General features: G+C 46.7%; 1 protein-coding gene across 2 annotated transcripts; it reads left to right on the plus strand.

Moving 5' to 3' along the window:
• Positions 1-460: 460 nt before the first annotated feature.
• Positions 461-12,255, plus strand: LOC121590378 (protein single-minded-like). Of its 2 annotated transcripts, none has more exons than XM_041910048.1 (7): positions 461-789; positions 2,706-2,900; positions 6,194-7,017; positions 7,092-7,297; positions 7,767-7,873; positions 8,025-8,172; positions 8,256-12,255. In XM_041910048.1, exons 1-7 carry the CDS (start codon positions 537-539, stop codon positions 10,270-10,272), a joined length of 3,750 nt encoding a protein of 1,249 aa, XP_041765982.1. In that variant the 5' UTR covers positions 461-536; the 3' UTR covers positions 10,273-12,255. The 2 variants fall into 2 exon arrangements, with proteins under 2 accessions (XP_041765982.1, XP_041766071.1); XM_041910137.1 differs by lacking the exon at positions 461-789 and adding an exon at positions 1,662-1,937.
• Positions 12,256-15,785: the final 3,530 nt, after the last annotated feature.

Below are 15,785 nucleotides of genomic sequence, written 5' to 3' on the forward strand. Positions count from 1 at the left end.
TGTTTCCTGCTCGCGCTTCCCCGCATCTGTCGGCCTGCAACAACAACACTGCAACAACGCCGCAAGCCGAACCGGGCGATAATAGAGGTTGGATTTTTACGACCACTTAAAAATCGAACGCTAACAACCCGCCCAGGTACACCCAGGAGGTGAAGGTGAGAGTTTTGCTCATCTTTCAGTTTCCCGTACACTCAGAAAGGTGGTGCAGTGACGTGTGTGGTTGAATTTTATCAACTCGACAAAACTGTTGTGTGCATCTTCTAATGCGGTCCTGCACCACCATTCCTGTGTTCCAGCAGTTAATGAAAACAGCTTCAAACTTTGCTCAGGAAAAAGGGGTTCCGGTGTCTTGCGCATTGTCTTGCGACGGTGCGGTTTTGGGCAAGGCTATGTCTGCTGGCGTACCTCGACGAAAAGGAAGCCCGCATGGCAGGGTCGTTTGGAATTGGAGATGCACAGGAAAAAAAACAAAACAAAACAAAAACAAAAAAAACAGTGGGCTCATTGTGTGATCTTCTCACCTTGTCGTGATTTGCATGTCATCGATTGTGCGGGAAAATACGATCACCGAATGTCTGATCGGGTGCGCATTTGACCCGCATCGCATCCCGCGCGCTGCCAAACAAAACGAGCAAGAATGTGTACCATTCACCCGATATCATGATTCTGCCGGATACGCGTCCCGTCACAGCTATCGGCACATTGGGCAAGATAAAAAAAAGATGTTTCCCTTTTTGTCGCAATTTTACGCACTAACAGCACAACTGGCGGCACAACCCATAACATCGAGTAAGCACAGAAGAAAAAAACTAAATAAATTGTGTGTGTATGTGTGTGTGTGTGTGTGTGAGTGTTCCGTCGGCGCCCTTCGAAAAACAAAGCCCAGTAAGCGCCGTGCACCAGCGGCGGAGGACGCAAGTTCCCGTGGCCCCGGTTGAGCCCACGGTTTGTTTATCGTCGCCGAGTTGAGGCCCCCAGACCCAAAACATTTCCCCCCTTTTTTGCATACCCATCCCCGGTTGCTCCTCTGCCCCGTGCCGGACAGGGGCTTTTTCCAAGCTGTGAGGTGTGTGTGTGTTTGTGTGTGGTAATGACACTGAACGGGGAGTGATTCGTTTGAAGGCAAATTACAAACGTAAACATATGCTCCAGTAGGCACACGTGCATTGGGAAAAGAGTGAGAGAGAGGAGGGATGGTAAGAAGAGATGTACTCCAAGGAAAGGTTCTTGAAGCTGGCCATTGCCGGTGATGGGAAAAAGATTTAATTCGAGCAATTACGAGCAGTTGGAGAAGTTGAAGCGAAGAATTGTGGAACTTTTCATGGAACATACAATCTCCAATGGTTGTCTTTATCATGGATCGCAGCAAACTCTGCGGGTAATGTAGACAATACAACAGATTTGTAACTGTGACACACTCGTAACCTGATCGCCACGGCACACTTGTTCAATATGGCAAATACACACACACACATACGCATACACAAACAGCGCGAAGGAACTAGCGCCTAGCGGAGCCGTACGTATGGCGGTAGGTAAAACATTCTACCATAACTTCAGCGACCCTAGATGAAGGTGAAAGGGGGAATAGGGTGGGAGGTTTTTGCAACAGAAGGAACTGTACGTGGTGTGGCCCTACGATGGTAACGATTCGTCACAGTGTACGAGCTACATCGCTAGTGTCCCAACGTGCTCGCGAATAGACCAGCGCTCTACGGACACCCTTTGCGGTGTGACACTTGCGCGCGCTTTGTTGCCGTTTGGCGCAAGTGGGTTCTTCGCAGTGCTAGTAACGCTGCCGGCACACGATCGCGCAACGGGCTGTGCAAGATAGCCGATCAGTACCGTGCTTTCGCGAATCTTCCCACTTTGCCGTTAGCAGTGATAGAGTGTGAAGGGTTTGCTACGAGCTTTGCAGTGCCTAAAGATGCCTAAAAGTGAGTGTTCCGTGAAACTGTAGAAAATTGTTCCGTCAGAAATCCGGCTGTGTGTGGATTTGTAGCGATTTGTTTGTGAACAAAATGGTTAAGAATTTGGTGGTGAACAAATGGTTGAGATGTTATTGTTTATATTTAACCACAAATTGGCGAGCAAGATGTTGAAAAGTACATAATAGCGGAAAAGTGTTCATTGATTAATGTGCCCACAAAATAGGCACATATTTATAGTGGGAATTATCTTGACAAGCTTGTACGTAGAAGGTCCGCCGCTTCTTAACGCTCTTACGCCCTGGCCATTTCAAAACGGTTTCTCTCTCTCGCGGGCGTTAATATCGCGGCAGCTGTTTTCTATTCCTTACCCTGCTTAATGCGACATAAGCCATAAATTATGTTGCTAATTTTATGGCTCTATTTCGAACTGTGAGTGTGAGGGCGAACTTGTGAGGCCTGGACGGTTTAGTGATGCACTATTGCAAAGTAATTGTTGCGCATGAACCATCAGGGGGAGGAGAAAAAACGTTCTGGACACTGTTGAACACGGCATACTTGCATGCTGAGCTCATGGTTGCGCTTTGTTCTCTGCGGGTTTTACTCTCTACCCTGTCCTGCTGCTAGTTGTGCGCATAATCGGGAAAACATGTTACGCCTAGAGCATTAGAGAAAGAACCACTTCGTCCATTCGTCTGCTGATCAAATGATATCAACTTTCAACTGTTTTTATTTTGTCGTTGTTTCACTACAATCGCCTTCCAACGAACGCGCCAGGTCCAACGACACGGTCCGCGATGAAGGAGAAGAGCAAAAATGCCGCCCGGTCCAGGCGGGAAAAGGAGAACGCCGAGTTCCTGGAGCTGGCGAAGCTGCTGCCACTGCCGAGCGCGATCACGTCACAGCTGGACAAGGCGTCGATCATACGGCTGACGACGTCGTACCTGAAGATGCGCGCCGTATTCCCGGAAGGTAGGTTATCGGGTGGGTGGGTGCTTGACCCTAGTGCTAGTGTGGTGTAGTGATGGCAATAACCGCTCATTAGCGTGAGTTAGCTCAGAATTGATGAGTTGGAATGGTGAGTTAACTCTTTTACCCATTCTTCAAGACAAACCCATTTACAAATTACACCAGATCTTTGTGATGATTATAACCCCATCAAAGTTTAACGTAACTCCGTTTAATAACAGATTCAAGAGTTAAATCAGCATGTGTGTTTTAAATCTTTGCGTGTCATTTAGTGATGGAAAAAAAGTTTTCCTCGGAATCGATTCCGATTAGCTCCAAAGTTTTATGGAATCGATTCCTACTGTCCGGAATAGAAACGATATTGGATCCGGCTTCAGAATCGGAATCTACTCCGGAATCAGAATTAGCTCCAGAATTGGAATTGACTCCGGAAGCGGCTCCAGAAGTCAATATTGGCATTTCCATGAGAATAGGCGATTAGGTCCTATTCTGCTACGATTATATTGATAGCGCCAAAGAATTTAAATTTAATTGTAAACGATGCATTCTCATGGAGATTTCGGGACTGGATTCGCTTCTGAATCTTTAGAACTGATTCCGGAGCCAACTCTGATTATGATTCTGGAGTTGATTACGATTCCCGAGTAAATTCTGGAGCCAATTCAAATCCCAGAGCTAATTCCGATTCCAGCAGCGGAATTGATTCCGAAAAAGGTATCGGAATCGTATAGGTCCGATTCCGAGCTCACGCCACTGTGTCATTCATAGTGAGAAGATTTTATTTATTTTTACTCTTGCACAGTGAGTTCATTCTAAGATGATTTTTAACGCTCTGAGTGCTAGACCACTTTTGTTTACCTGTGCCATACAGGACCAAGGGACTTTATGTTTACATTCTTAATGGCTATGATATATGATAGCTATTACACCCAGGGGAGCGTAATTGAATAACAAACTAAACATTGATGATAAAAATGAATTTTAATACTCGATTGGTTATTGTCTTGTTCATTACTCGTTTTATATTTTGTTCAGATTATTGATTATCTATCCAGAATACGATAGTTTTATGTCGTGTATGTATTTAAGTTCAGTAAGATGATTAATTGATGAAAAGAAAATACTGATCAAGTAAACAACGTAGTTAATAACTTGTGTAAATTTTAAGTAATATTTGCTATCTATTAGTTAGCTTCGAATTGCACAGTAGAGCTAGAATATATGTGGCCAGAATATATTTTATCAAAGAATTTGTTATTTTAGATTTACATCTTTGATTTTTGATCGTTTATGAGTATCATGAATTATTCAATAAAGGCATTTATAAAAAGGGCATATATGATAGCCATGCGAATGAAATACAAATGCGAAATGCACGACTCAACAACAGGCCCGTCGATTGTTCAAACCTCATAGGAGGAGCGTAGGAAGGGCTGACAATCCGTCTGCGAGATATTGAATATGTTTTGAAGTACAGGCCGGCATGTCCACGTTGGACGTTACGCCTAGAAGAAGAAGAAGAAGAAGAAGAAGAAGAAGAAGAAGAAGAAGAAGAAGAAGAAGAAGAAGAAGAAGAAGAAGAAGAAGAAGAAGAAGAAGAAGAAGAAGAAGAAGAAGAAGAAGAAGAAGAAGAAGAAGAAGAAGAAGAAGAAGAAGAAGAAGAAGAAGAAGAAGAAGAAGAAGAAGAAGAAGAAGAAGAAGAAGAAGAAGAAGAAGAAGAAGAAGAAGAAGAAGAAGAAGAAGAAGAAGAAGAAGAAGAAGAAGAAGAAGAAGAAGAAGAAGAAGAAGAAGAAGAAAGAAGAAGAAGAAGAAGAAGAAGAAGAAGAAGAAGAAAGAAGAAGAAGAAGAAGAAGAAGAAGAAGAAGAAGAAGAAGAAGAAGAAGAAGAAGAAGAAGAAGAAGAAGAAGAAGAAGAGATGGCGTTAACTTTCACTTTATCATACACAATCGGACCATGTACAGTGTTCCGTAGTACATCATAAGTGTGGTGGGGATAAGATTTTCCAAAGAGCCGTGTCAAATGAAATTTTCTTTATGGCAGATGTCATCAGTTCCTCTCTTATAAGGCTGACCATAGCATTATTAGTACAGTATCTTATTTTATTGTGTATAACGACCCTCTTGATTGAATATTCAACTGTTTTTTATAACTTCAAATTTTTGTTCTAATTAATGATTAATCATACAATTAATAGAATTGCTCCATATTTATTGCTGTTTTCAAACAAAATATTAATTATAGCATCCTCATCATTATAATTTTCATAAATTGCATTGGATCTGATTTTAGGTCATTTTTGCCCTGAAACAGTGTCATTATACACGCTAAAATACGGTAAATAGGAAATTACATACATTATTTTTTTTTTAATATCTACCATATGATTGTGTGAGAAAGATGTGATGATGCCTAATGACGATCACCACTCGCTTCATTGAGTATTATCTGATATGGTCCCTTAGTTGTTTGCTTGATCTTACCTAGACCTAGACGTGGGTAGAGTTATCTTGGAATGCATAATCTTCTGGTGCTTTAACGAAACGATACTCCTATACTCTCTAAGCAGACTGGAAGATGGGCAGATGATTTAATTAAAAACCTCCACCATTATAGGACGATAATGCTATCAGAATTAGTGATGAAAAATGTGTTATTTGGAGCTTTCCGGAATCGCTCGGAGTCGTCTGGAGTTACCTGGAGTCGTTTGGAGTCGTTTGGAGTCGTTCGGAGTCGGAGTCATCTGGAACCGGAGTCCTCAGGAATTAGTCTGATTCTTTGGAAATAAAGGCCTGTATACGAAGTGCAAGCGCAAAATCAAAAAAATAAAAAACGATATGAAATACGAGATCACAAGTATAGTACAACGAACGGCTCCAGTTCACTCCGATCGACTCCGAGTCCTGTCGGCTCCGGATGACCCCGACTCCTGACAACTCCGATCGACCCCGGATAATTCCGACTCGGGACAACTCCGAAGGACTCAGACGACTCCGGCGACTCCGAACCAGACGACTACGACTCCGATCCAGACGACTACGACTCCGGGTGGAAGTAGTGGTTCCCATTTTGCCGGAGTCGGAATCGAACTAACAATAGTCGGTGTTGGATTGGAGTCGTGAGTGCGCTCCATGGTACAATTGATACTAATAACAGTGCTCAGGAAACTTTACCAACATTGAAATAGCGAATTTCGCCCCAAAACCTATCCAAGTTTGCTAGATAGCTAGCACCCTGCCGTAAAACTGTTACCATTTTTTTACCAACTCCAAACTCTCCGGCTTCCCAACAAACCACAGGTCTCGGCGATGCGTGGGGCACTCAGCACATCCCGAACAATCCGCGCGATCTCGCGATCAAGGAGCTCGGATCGCACCTGCTGCAAACACTGGACGGGTTCATCTTTGTCGTCGCACCGGACGGCAAGATCATGTACATCTCCGAGACGGCCTCGGTCCATCTCGGGCTCAGCCAGGTCGAGCTGACCGGCAACTCGATCTACGAGTACATCCACAACTACGACCAGGACGAGATGACGTCCGTGCTGTCGCTACAGCCGAACATGTACGTCGGGCCGCCGGCCGGTGGCAACGGTACGGAACCGTCCCCCGGCACCGGTCCGCTACTCGCCTCAACACCCTCGCACTCCTCGATAGCGGATGCGGGCGGACCAACGGGCACCTCCGATTCGCCCATCTCGCCGTTTGCCAGCCTGCTGCACCACCAACACCACCATCACCATCCGGGCGGTGGCGAATCGCCCCCGCAAAGTCTCACCTCGTCCGGTGGCTCGATCGGTACCACACTCGGCGGACCGCTCGGTCAGTCGCCCAACGAAATGCAAGCGGGAATGCACCAGCAGCAGCAGCAGCAGCATATGGGCGGCAACGGTGGACATTCGCCGCTCGGAGCGGTGTACGGGAGTGGTCCGGGCGGGTACGGCGGTATGCCGCAGCCGCCGCACCACCACCACAACCACAATCACCATCACGGCCACTATCACCATCATCACCATCACAGCTACGGTCAGCACCAGACGATCGAGATCGAGCGGACGTTCTTCCTCCGGATGAAGTGTGTGCTGGCGAAGCGAAATGCAGGCCTCACGACCAGCGGCTACAAGGTCAGTGCTGAATCCGGTGACGCAATCAAGCGTCCAGAATCGGACCAAAACATCCAATGTCCCACACTCCGCAGGTAATACACTGTTCCGGCTACCTGAAGGCACGCATCTACCCGGGGGACGCGACGTACGGCGAAGGGCACAGCTGCATCCAGAACCTGGGCCTGGTCGCGGTCGGCCACTCGCTACCGCCGTCCGCCATCACCGAGATCAAGCTCTACCAGAACATGTTTATGTTTCGCGCCAGCATGGATCTGAAGCTGATTTTCCTGGACGCCAAGTAAGTTTGCACTGTCCCCGTTACACCGGGAGGGGGGCTTGGGAAATTGTAATCGGGTCCTTTTATGACGTTCCAGTGCCGCTCAACTTCTCCCTCTCTCGCCAACGACTCATCGCGTAACGCACCCTAACGGGCCGAGTTTGTTTGCCAAGCGGCGGAAATCCCTGCAACGTGTCAAATCTCGTTTCTCACTTGCAGCATTACTTCTACCACGTGCTTATTGCCACTTATTGTTGGAATACCAAAAAAAAACAAAACAGGCCACCACTTTGCACTTGTTTTACTAGAGCCTCCGTCAGCACACTCGTTATTGGAGGGGGAAATACATCAAGGGATTTTTGTCTCGCCCTCTAAAAAAAATCAATCAATAAACACGATACATGGGGTGCGGCGTCCTCCTCTTGTGCCGCCTAGAGTAGTGACGGTAATTGCTGAATCCGGGCCTTTCGCCTTTTCTTTCTCTCCACAGAGTGGCCCAGCTGACGGGCTACGAGCCGCAGGATTTGATCGAGAAAACGCTCTACCAGTACGTCCACGCAGCGGACATACTTCACATGCGCTACTCCCATCAAGTGTGTAAGTGTGCGGCGGAGTGTCCTAACGGCTGTAATAGGACGTAATCGATACGTCGGCAGGCTTTCAATCTCACTTTAGCTAACCGAATTTGTTTTGTGGCTTTCTTTTTTGTTGTTTTTTTTCTTCCTTTGGATGCGCTCTTCCAACACAGTGATGTACAAGGGACAAGTGACGACCAAGTACTATCGCTTCCTGACGAAGGGCGGTGGGTGGGCGTGGGTGCAATCGTACGCCACGGTCGTGCACAACACGCGCTCCTCCCGCCCGCACTGCATCGTCAGCGTGAACTATGTGCTGAGGTGAGTGGATGTTTCGTTTTTTTCCCCCCGATACTTGGAGTGTGATTTCAATGTTTTAATATTGCTCTGCTTTATCCCCGCAGCGACCAGGAGGCGCAGGATCTGCTGCTGAATGAGGTGCAGCAGCCACAGCACAGTGCGCCCACCCAGCACCAACCGTCGCCGAGCGTCAAGCCGGAAGCTGGTGGTGGTGGTGGGGGCGGTGGTGCCGCCAGCAATAAGGAGCGTAGTCTGAACGAACCGGCTACGGCGCTGGCCGCCACTATGACGCCCGTTTCCGGGCTAGCATCCGGTGTGCCCGCCCACATGTCCCCGATCGGTGGTACCGTGGTGGTGGGCGGCAACAATGGTACGGCGCGGCGCGGCGCCTCAGTGCAGCCACCGCATCAAGCCAGCATGTCGTATGGGTTGCTGGGGAAGGAACTGCAGCACCAGGACCATCTACAGCAGCAGCAGCAGCAGCAACATCAGCACAACACCTTCATTCAGCTCGCGAACCTGGACGATGATGCAAGTCTCGGCCCGATACCGGGTGCCCCGTCCGCCTGTCTGGTGACGCATCCCGGGTCCACGGGTCTGCCCCCGTCCACCGGGCAGGACGAGTACGAGCTGCAGATGCAGTACGGGCCCGGCACGACCCACCAGCAGGAGCCGAATACGGGCAGCACCGGGTACTGCATGAACGCGGCCCCGACCGGCGGCCTGCTGGAAGGCCACGGAGCTGGTCCACATTCAGGGACGGACGGGAGCGACGCGTTTCTGGAGCCGTACTACGACCAGTTCTACGGAGGGTACGACTCCCGGCAGGATCCCATCTCGATGCGACCGTATTCGGCCAGCTCGAACAGCTGCAGCAGCTCGGAGGCGGAGGGTGTGCTCGGACATCAGCAGCAGCATCATCAGCAACATCATCACCAGCAGCAGCAGCAGCAACATCACCAGCAGCATCCGCTCCAGCAGCAGCCTCCGCCGCCCAGCTACGGCAGCATGAGCATGGCTGGGGCTGGCGTGCTACGACAGCATGTCACCGCCGGCGACCTGGGGAACACATACGGTGACCACCATCAGCTCGACTTTGCACAGAGCAATGGTCATCAGCAGCAGCAGCAGCAGCATCACCACCATCAACTCCAACAGCTCGACCAGCACACAGGCCACACGAACGGCGGAAACTCCAGCTTTCTGTACGACGCGTCGCCGGCAACGATGGACGGCAGCACCAGCTCGGCCTCCCCGTTCGATGGCATCGCGCAACCGTTCGAGCTGCACCATCTGCCGACCACCCACGGGCACTTCCGGCAGCAGCAACATCCCGACCTGCAGCAGCAGCTCGGCGAGTCGCCGCTGGTATCGTCGACGTCCTCGTCGTCGTCGTCCGCCCTGCTCGGTGGATCGCCCGCACGCCGTCCAGCGCCCGATCGCGACGAGTCGGGCGTCAGCGGGGCGGAACCGGGCGCCTCCAAGCAGCCGAAGCTGGCCAACCACCACCAGCATCAGCACCAGCTGGCGAACGGCACAGTCAGCAGCAACGGGACGACCACCGGGAGTGCCAACGCGCTGCAGGCGACAAACGGTGCTGCCAGCAGTAACCACCTGAGGGGAGCTGGCAATGGCAGTATCATTATCAGCACCACCGACACCAACCAGGGCGCCGATACGAATGGCGTCGTCACGGTCAGCATTAATCTGAACCATCTGCACAGCAGCACCGGCGGCGTTAGCAGTAGCAGCAGCAGCAGCAGCAGCGGAGGCCCATCAGCCATCAGCAACAGCCATCTACTTACCACCAGCGCTAATGATCATAATGGTGCCATTAACAACAACAACAATAACAACAACAACACTAACAGTAATAATAATAATCTGCACAGTATGGAGAAGAAGGGCGGCCCGGTGCCGAACCGTAACTCGCAGCCGGTGCGAAATCAGCCGCCGCCGCACTACACTGCCGACTCGCACTACGATCTGCCGCACTACACGAGCGTCATCGTCGAGTCGACGGCGAATGGGTCGACGGCCGCGCCCAACAATGGCCCGAACAGCGTCACCGGCAAGCTCTCGTCCAACGAGTACATCTCGCAGCAGCAGCCGTGCACGTAAGTGAGGCCATTGACAGAGCAGGGATTATTGTATTAATAAGCCAATACAGCCACTACACAAACCGATCAAAGCGCGCGGTACAATTCCATTTTCCCGGGGCCACTTTAATCAAATTATAAGTCGGTTGGGCGAAGGCGAACAAAAAAAAAAAAAAAGAGCAGGAGATTACTACCGCTAGGGGTAATTTATGCGCGTGTTCTACTAACCTTTTTGGCGTGTATATTTGCTGTCGGTTTTTTCGGCGCATAGAAAGTAGGGACCTACTCCTTCGTAAGGCAGCTATAACTAAGGCACATCTGGTGCCTTTTTATTGCCACTCACAGCTTCATATTGCGTGGCTAGAACTTTTATCCCCCCCCCCCCCCCCCGGTTCTGTCATTGCGATAGGCAAGTGTTTCGATTAGGATATTGAGCGTTACACATCGGGGGCTAGTGTTGGGTAAAGCTGAATTCAACATTCATGAATCTCAATGAATCTTTTTAATGATTCAATGAATCTGAATCTCTGCTTGTTAAGAGTCATGATTCGCGAAAGATTGATAGAGCTTGAGCTATCTTCTTGCTCTTCTTCTTGGCGTAACAACCTACGAGGTAAGACATTCAAGACTTCAAGAACCAAGATACTACGCAGTCGGATAGTCTGGTTTGCAACGGCGAGATGGACTGAAACCCACGAATTTGTACTTTGGGATCGCGCAAATTCATTATTTATGAAATATATGCATGTCTAGAGATTCATCAATCCCTGGAGATTTAAAAATCTAAACGGATTTATGAATCTTATTGTTTCATGAATCCTTGGAGATCCTTCAATCTTTAGAGAATTATGCCTCCTTGAAGACTCTTGAATATTTAGATTTTTTTGAATCTATTGAGGTTCAAAACATTGATGAAACCCAACACTAACCATGGCACCAACCGCATTCCCTCAGCGCAGCTAATTAATCGAGAGCACACACTCCCTCTGCCGAAAAAAAACACATCGTGGGAACCGACATCGAGTAGGACATCGTGGAGCTGCTGCTGTTCGTTACTTTGCTATTTAACTTTATTTATTGTATGTCTTCTTTCACATTTCCTCAAGTTTTTCATTCATTTTCCCATCCACCGGGTTTGTAATGCGTGTGTAACGTGGGATGGGGGAGTGGGGAGGGGAGGTAAAAGGGGTGTCTGTTGTCTTTTTTCATAAGTTGACTCCCTCTCTCACACACACTCTTACCAGGGATTCTTTTTCCTATGTCCGTGGGTTTTTATGATTCGGGGACGTGTTTGTGTGTATGTGTGTATGTGTGTGTGTCTGTTACGATTCCAAAGGAAAGTTTTTTGGAAGTTTGAGCAGAATTTGTGGCGTAACACACACACTCACATGCATACACACGCACCGCGAACAGGATTAGTGAACATCACAGTTAATCAATTCAATACAATCAATGATACTTGTGAGGAGTTAGAGAATGGGAGGAAGTGGATGAGGAAGGGGTAGGCTACTTTCATGTTAAACATTACACATGTTACTTTAAGAACTATTATAAGTATTACTTATGCACTCTACCAATGGCTCCTAACATCGTTATTAAGTGAGGCGTGATTTCTTCCACTCCTGCCACACCACCAGAGGTTTTTTTGTGTGTGTGAGGGTGTTGTCTAGATTTTGTTTCTGTTTTATTATTATGATTACTTCTGTTGTCTGGTAACTTGTGGTAAATTGTGTGCTGTGTGCATGCACGCCCCCATTCAATTCTTTCGTCCGTGCTGCTGGAAGATGATAAAATGCGCCAATCCATTCATGTCTCGTGGATATTGTTCTACTTTTGTTTGGGCTTTTTCGACCAGTTGTCAAACCAGTCGGGCGACAGACAGGAGTCCCATGAGCCTTAGAATATCCTCAACCGAAGGAAATGCTGCTGTATCTATATTAGAATACTTCTAGCTAAACCATATTGGGATGTTTGTGAAATCATTTCATATTTTCTTTGTTTTTTTGCAAAAGTGTATGTGGTATATAAAAAGAAATCCCGGTCGCTCTATTCTTCTATTCTTCTCTATAATTGAATAATCTCCTCGTTTCCAACACAGCAATTTCGGGTCGGTGTGTGAGTGTGTGTTAGTGGTGATTTACGAATATCCAATGATTTATAGGCCGCGAAAAATCATTCAGAGTTTCTGGATCGCTGTGCAAATCCCAATATCTAATTAAGGCTATTGTGCTCGTTCAAGCGTTTGTTGTTCTTTGGGGGCGCCGAAACAGCGTCAAACGAAGTTTCTACAACATCCAATGCTTTTTTAACAACTTCCAACTTCTAATGCAATGTGCGAGGAAGACTTGGAAGAGATTATCTCCGCTTAACAAAACTGAGAGAAAGACTGAGATACATGAGAGTGCGGGAGATGTCGTGGTACACTATTTTCAATGTTTCTGTTCTTGTGTTTCCTCTCCTCCATAACACACACACAAACACTAATTATCAGATTTCATATTTCTTCCAATCTCAAACTTCAATAACTTAATACAAACATTACACCGAAAAAACAAGCGCTAGTGTGCAGACTCCCAGTTCAAGATTGGCCTCCCTATCTTTTTAGCATATTTATACACACACACACATCGAAGCTTCATTTAAAGTTGGGTTTTGCCGTGGTTTGCACATTATGAGTAGTTCCTTCCTGTCACCCCATCCCGGATTGGTAATCGTTCGACCCCTGGCCTCACTGCCTTCACTCCGTGACTGTTACACTGCACGTGGCAGCAGCGAAGCATGTTCACAACGGCTACAAGATCAGTTTCAGTTAACGTGTGTTTCTTAGAAAAATAACAACGGCACACACAAACAAACCCCATCCGACACACATACACACACACTCTGCCAATCCGGTCCAATAAGTAGTAGTTTATGCGGCTCAAGAGTTGTCTACTAGTACACGTGTGCTTTTATTTTTGTTTTTTTAGTCCTTCATTTTCTTCGCTTTCTCGTTCCTACTATGATTGATTTGGCAACAATTTGGGGAGGGGGGGGGGGGGGGGGGAGAATTCTACAAAGAGATACCCTTAGTGCAGAGTACACCGGTCACGTGTTGCGTGATAAAGGGGAAGGAAGGGGATGCTTATCTAGAACTATCGCGCCAATAAGCATTTATATATTTATTTATTTTTTTCAATTTCATAAAGCTTTTATATGAATATTTGCCGTGTGGATTCCGACTTTCTTCCACTTTGCTTTGCACGTTTCGTCTCCTTCCCGCCCGTTCTCCCCAGTAATTGATCGTTGTGCACTTTGCGTGTTTTTAATTTCGTCTTCATGTAAATCGTATTATTGTTTTACGTTTTATTTTTGTACAAACCAAAAACCGGAAGCTACATCGTGGGAGAGGAGATATTGTTCTATGTTTGTAGAAACACGTTCCAAACAAAAATGTATTGAAGTTTAAATAAGAGAACGAATGACGTGTCATATCTAGCAACGTTCACAAATGCAAAATCATGTGTAAGAAACAAAAAAACAAAGAAACATAGTTAAAATTAAGGCATATCTTCATAAGAAAAGAAAGAGAGAGTGAGAGCGGTCCTTAGACAAAGAAAAAAAACGACTACAGTAGGTACGTGTACGAAGAACCTGCGCAATGTTAATGTTGAATGATGAAAACAAGCAATAAAATAAATCAATGTACAGACATGAAGTGTGGTTTTGTATAATTGTATTCTTTTTTCGCGAGAAAAACAAAATGAAAAAAAATCAATACATTCTCTTGTGCTTATAAAAAAACGAAAAAAAAAAAACAAAATCGTTCGGATATTAAACCGTTTGGGTATGTGGGATGGCATCCGAAGGTAAGCACTTACAGCGGAGGGAAGTGGCTAAGGTAAAGCTAAATGCAAATTAATTGTAACCTTTTTTCCATTCCCTCTTCCAGTCACAGTACGTGCTTTCCCCACGGCAAAGCCAGTGTGTGTGTGTGAGTGTGTGTGTGTAATGAGTTAAACATAAAACTAAAAATGCCTTCCTACCAGTCCTCCCCCAGCAAACTGCATTGTTCTACACACAGACACACACACACACACGCGCGCGCAAACTGCAATTAAGCAAGTAATCAGCTGCAACGAATCGTTAGGTTAGGTTTGTTTTTTTTTTCAAGATATAAATTATATTCTTCGCTTACGTGCTAGTGAAATGAACGTTCAACAGTGATTATAATTGTTTTGTTGACACACACAGTGATGCCACTGATTTTACCACTATCGCTCGTCGGCTGCAAGGAAGGGAGGGGGATGGATGAAAGAGGGAACGAAAGGGAGAGGGGGGGAGGGGAGTGGCTCGTAGCACCGACCAAATGTATATGTTGCCGGGGGAAGGGGGAGGGGGTAGTAGGAGGATACACTATGTAATATGTAATAAGTATTTAGGAATATAACACGAAATCGATCGGCTCTTCTCTTCTTTTGCTGCTGCTGCTGCAAACGAAACGGGGGGGCGGGGGTCGGGGGGACTGCTAATGCCGTCCACCCTCTTCCTGCCACCATGCTGGAGACGCCGAAACCGAACTCAGGCACGCACGCTCCTCTCGCTTACCCTATCCTACCCCTGCTCCTTGCTAGCGCACCGTCCTACGCTTCGCTATCTTCCGCTTCTATATGGATATTTTTTTAAACGACGTTTTGCTTCGCACTAAATACTTTCGCGCCTTACTTATTGCTCGGTCGCGTAACACAACCCTTTTATAAAAGAAAAAAAGAAGAAGAAGAAAGGCCAAGTCCAACACAAACCAGGAGCAGTCACGATCATCACACACCATCGCTCGCCTGTTTGCCACCCCTGCCCGATTGGTGGAAGAATGTAAAACTACACACAGTCTCATGGGGGCGAAACAGCAAACCAAAATTCGAACAGCTAACCTAGGATGCGTTTCATTTCCCCTTGTTCTCTATCCACTTTTTTTTCTTCCTCAGCACTACTGTAACACGTGTGTCTTCTCGTTCTCAAATCAGCCTTTCGTTTTCGCATCAGTTTTTTTTGTTTGTTGTTGTTGTATGCCATGAACTAGGTTCCAATATAAATAAGGTAGCAGATTACACTCGGAAGCGTTAGCAAAATAGATAGAGAGAGAAAGAGAGAGAGTTAATTGGGGGTGGGGGGGGGGGAACCGTAATTAAGAAAAAAACAATCAAATAAACAAAAAAGCAAATCTAAACTGCAATACTGCAACACTGCAAACAACAACCAGAATTCTTTCACCCTTCCCTACCCCATCCCACGGGCCAGGCCGATTAATGGATTCGTTCTATAATTTCGTCTTTTTTCTTCCTCTTCTTTTTTAAAGCGTTCATACACAGTAAATGCAGGGTTGGTACTGCGCGGTTCAGCTTTCATCATCTCGATTACGATGTTTTTAACTTTTCATTTAAAAAAAAAAACCCTAAAATCTTCCTCTTCCTTCTCCTCTTCCAATAATATGTTGCAAATAAGTTCTAAACAAACAAAAAAAAAAAGAAACAAAAAACAAATACAAAAAATGTAAAC

The sequence above is a fragment of the Anopheles merus genome, chromosome X (genome assembly GCF_017562075.2).
Source record: "Anopheles merus strain MAF chromosome X, AmerM5.1, whole genome shotgun sequence".
NCBI classification, from domain to species: Eukaryota; Metazoa; Arthropoda; class Insecta; order Diptera; family Culicidae; genus Anopheles; species Anopheles merus.